The following is a 2,664-nucleotide window of genomic DNA, read 5'->3' on the forward strand; positions in this document are numbered from 1 at the left end:
TCTCCTGATCTTTACTGGTTGATGATTTTCTTTATTCGGACCCTGATGATGTTTAATCGGTGACCTCTGCTGTAGGTCATCAAATCAATTCAGCTGTCCAATCAGCTGCCTGTAGTGTCATTAGTTGTCCAGCAGGTGTCAGTATTATGTCAGTATCAACGCAGCATCAATAGTTTGGCTTCAAGGTGCCTCATTAACCATCACTGTGGACATCTGTTGTAGTTTTTTTTAACTAGAGCACATTAAAGATGCTGAATGTGAAAAGATTAGCTGGAATCGCCCTTTAGCCACCCTTTAGAACCGGAACCACCGCTATGTTGCTGTTTTTTTTCCAACTTTATTCTAATAACAAATAGTGTACAAAGACCCGTTGAGGTACAAACGTTACCACATGGGTAGAAAAAACATAGAAACTGCAGCTAAAAACAAGAACAGATACATAAAAAATAAGGCCAGTGAATAAATATAGAGCAAGATTTAAAAGAAAAGAAAAGTAGAAATACTGGCAGTTACTTTTTTTTGACAGAAACTGAGTTCAAATGTTTCAATGAGGTGTTATAACATTTAAATTGGTTAAGAAAAGATAAAAAACAAAGAGTAGAACCTCTTTATTTATAGCAATGTTTATGATATTTAACAAGCAAGAAAACAATATTGAAAATATCTGAAATTTTACTATCAAGGTCATCAACATAAAACAACATGTGGGTGATTGTTATTTCTGGGATATCCTCAGTTTTAAGGGACAACCAATATATAATGTCTCTCCATAGTTTATATGAAAAGGAAAGAAAAAAAAATATCAGTCATAAAATATTCCCCAATTTTCACTTTGGGTAAATATGCAGTAACATTTGAATAACTTAAGGTGTTTTGGATGAGATGGATCAGAGCTACAGGAATATCTTTGCATACTTTTAGGTATTCATTACAACTACAGCACAGATTACATTTGTTGGTAAAATCTCTATGATTTAGGAAAACACCATTTAGTATGGAAGTCCGCTTCTGCCACATGAAATAAAAAAAAAATACCAAATAGAAAGTCATTTTCTCTGTATTAATACTGATACAGACACACAACTCTCCACACACATGGCCCCATACTCGCAGACTCCGCTGTGGTTCCTGATATTTACTCTCAGCTGCAGCCCTCATGGATCCATAGAGTGGAATAACAGATCAGTAGTAATAAAGAGAAAATGACTTTCTATTTGGTATTTTTTTTACTTTCATGTGGCAGAAGCGGACTTCCATACTAAATGGTGTATTCCTAAATCATAGAGATTTTACCAACAAATGTAATCTGTGCTGTAGTTGTAATGAATACCTAAAAGTATGCAAAGATATTCCTGTAGCTCTGCGAGCCTCATCGGTTCCTGTCGGTCTCCACCTGGTGGAGCCGGAGGGGGGCGCTCCTGGGTCACAGCACAGCTTTTCTACCGCAGGTCCTCCAAAGAAGAAGAAGAACTTTAACGCGACGTAAAAGTGAAAGAAGAAGAACAGCGTCGTGTGTTAGCTATAATGACAAGTTGCTAACAGTTACTGATAGCCGACAAAGCATAAATGTGAAGAGAGAAAAAAGCTGCGGGAAAAGTCCGACAGCGCTGCGGAAGGTCATGCAGCGACCCGGGAGGGAATGAGCCGTAAAGCCCCGGGGGTTCGGCTCAGCGGCGCCCACAAACTGCGGCCACACTGGAACCACTGGCAGCCCAGGTTGGTTGGTTCGCCTCTCCGGGGCCTGGCTGTCTTTCTGTCCCGGCTAGCGGCAGTGTGGGAACCACACTCCTCCACCTTCTCCGCTCCACCTGTTTATCCTCCCCGTATTTACCGCGTTTTATTTCAGGCTCCTCGGAGCGGCAGCGGGTTAGCTCCAGCCTCCGCCACGGTGAGCCCAGCTCGGGGCTACCGCCGCCCGCAGCGGGTTGGGACCGACGGCTGTTAGCGCCTAATTGACCATAGACCGCTGTGATACCTAACGACAGGGCAAATCCACAGCATGTTTCAATAAAAACACTTATTTCACGCGGGAATTGGCGTTAACGTGAAGCGTTAGCATGCTACCCTGCTGCTAGCTGCGGCTAGCGATGCTAGTCAGCTGAGGGAAGCCGCCAGCCTGCTGTGATGTTACCTGCTTTCACATCACTTCCGGAAAGCCGTGGCTGCGCTGCCTTGTTGGGGCAATAATTCATCAGTTAGCTGCTTGGTGGGGGGTGATGGGTGAGGGTGATGGGTGAGGGTTAGCCCTCGCACCTGTGGTGAAGCAGCCGGGTCAAGGCCGAGGTTCCTGGAAGCCCAGCAACCTTCGCTGCTGCCTGTTATTTCAGGAATATCTGCTCTGTTAGAGCTAAACCACCACGATCCTCATTGGATAACAGTGGAGAGCAGGAGCCACGCACAGGTGTTCAACTAGCAACCCAACAGAAATCACACCTGTTCAACGTCTCCTTAGACTTGGACAGCTTTTATTGTCATTTTCTTAAAAACTTGTTAACGAAATAGCATTTCGTTTACTGCATCTTTCCAGACATTAAATGAACATTTCCATTACATAAAGTGAGGCAGTGCTTAAACGTATCTATGCTTCTTTTTCTATGTCTGCTTCTGTCTCCTTGAACCCCAGTGGGCCTCAGCAGATGGCCGCTCACACTGAGCCTGGTTCTG

General features: G+C 43.9%; 1 protein-coding gene across 1 annotated transcript in view; it reads left to right on the top strand.

The window, feature by feature from the left end:
* Nucleotides 1-1,412: 1,412 nt before the first annotated feature.
* smg1 (SMG1 phosphatidylinositol 3-kinase-related kinase) overlaps nucleotides 1,413-2,664 on the top strand; it is a 74,471-nt gene continuing 73,219 nt past the window's right edge. The window contains exons 1-2 of the mRNA XM_015398768.1: nucleotides 1,413-1,944; nucleotides 2,268-2,401. Of these exons, the coding sequence (XP_015254254.1) occupies nucleotides 1,640-1,944; nucleotides 2,268-2,401 (439 nt within the window). The 5' untranslated portion in view covers nucleotides 1,413-1,639. The remainder of the gene's footprint in view (nucleotides 1,945-2,267; nucleotides 2,402-2,664) is intronic.

The sequence above is a fragment of the Cyprinodon variegatus genome, unplaced genomic scaffold (genome assembly GCF_000732505.1).
Source record: "Cyprinodon variegatus isolate N-32 unplaced genomic scaffold, C_variegatus-1.0 Scaffold960, whole genome shotgun sequence".
Taxonomy (NCBI): Eukaryota; Metazoa; Chordata; class Actinopteri; order Cyprinodontiformes; family Cyprinodontidae; genus Cyprinodon; species Cyprinodon variegatus.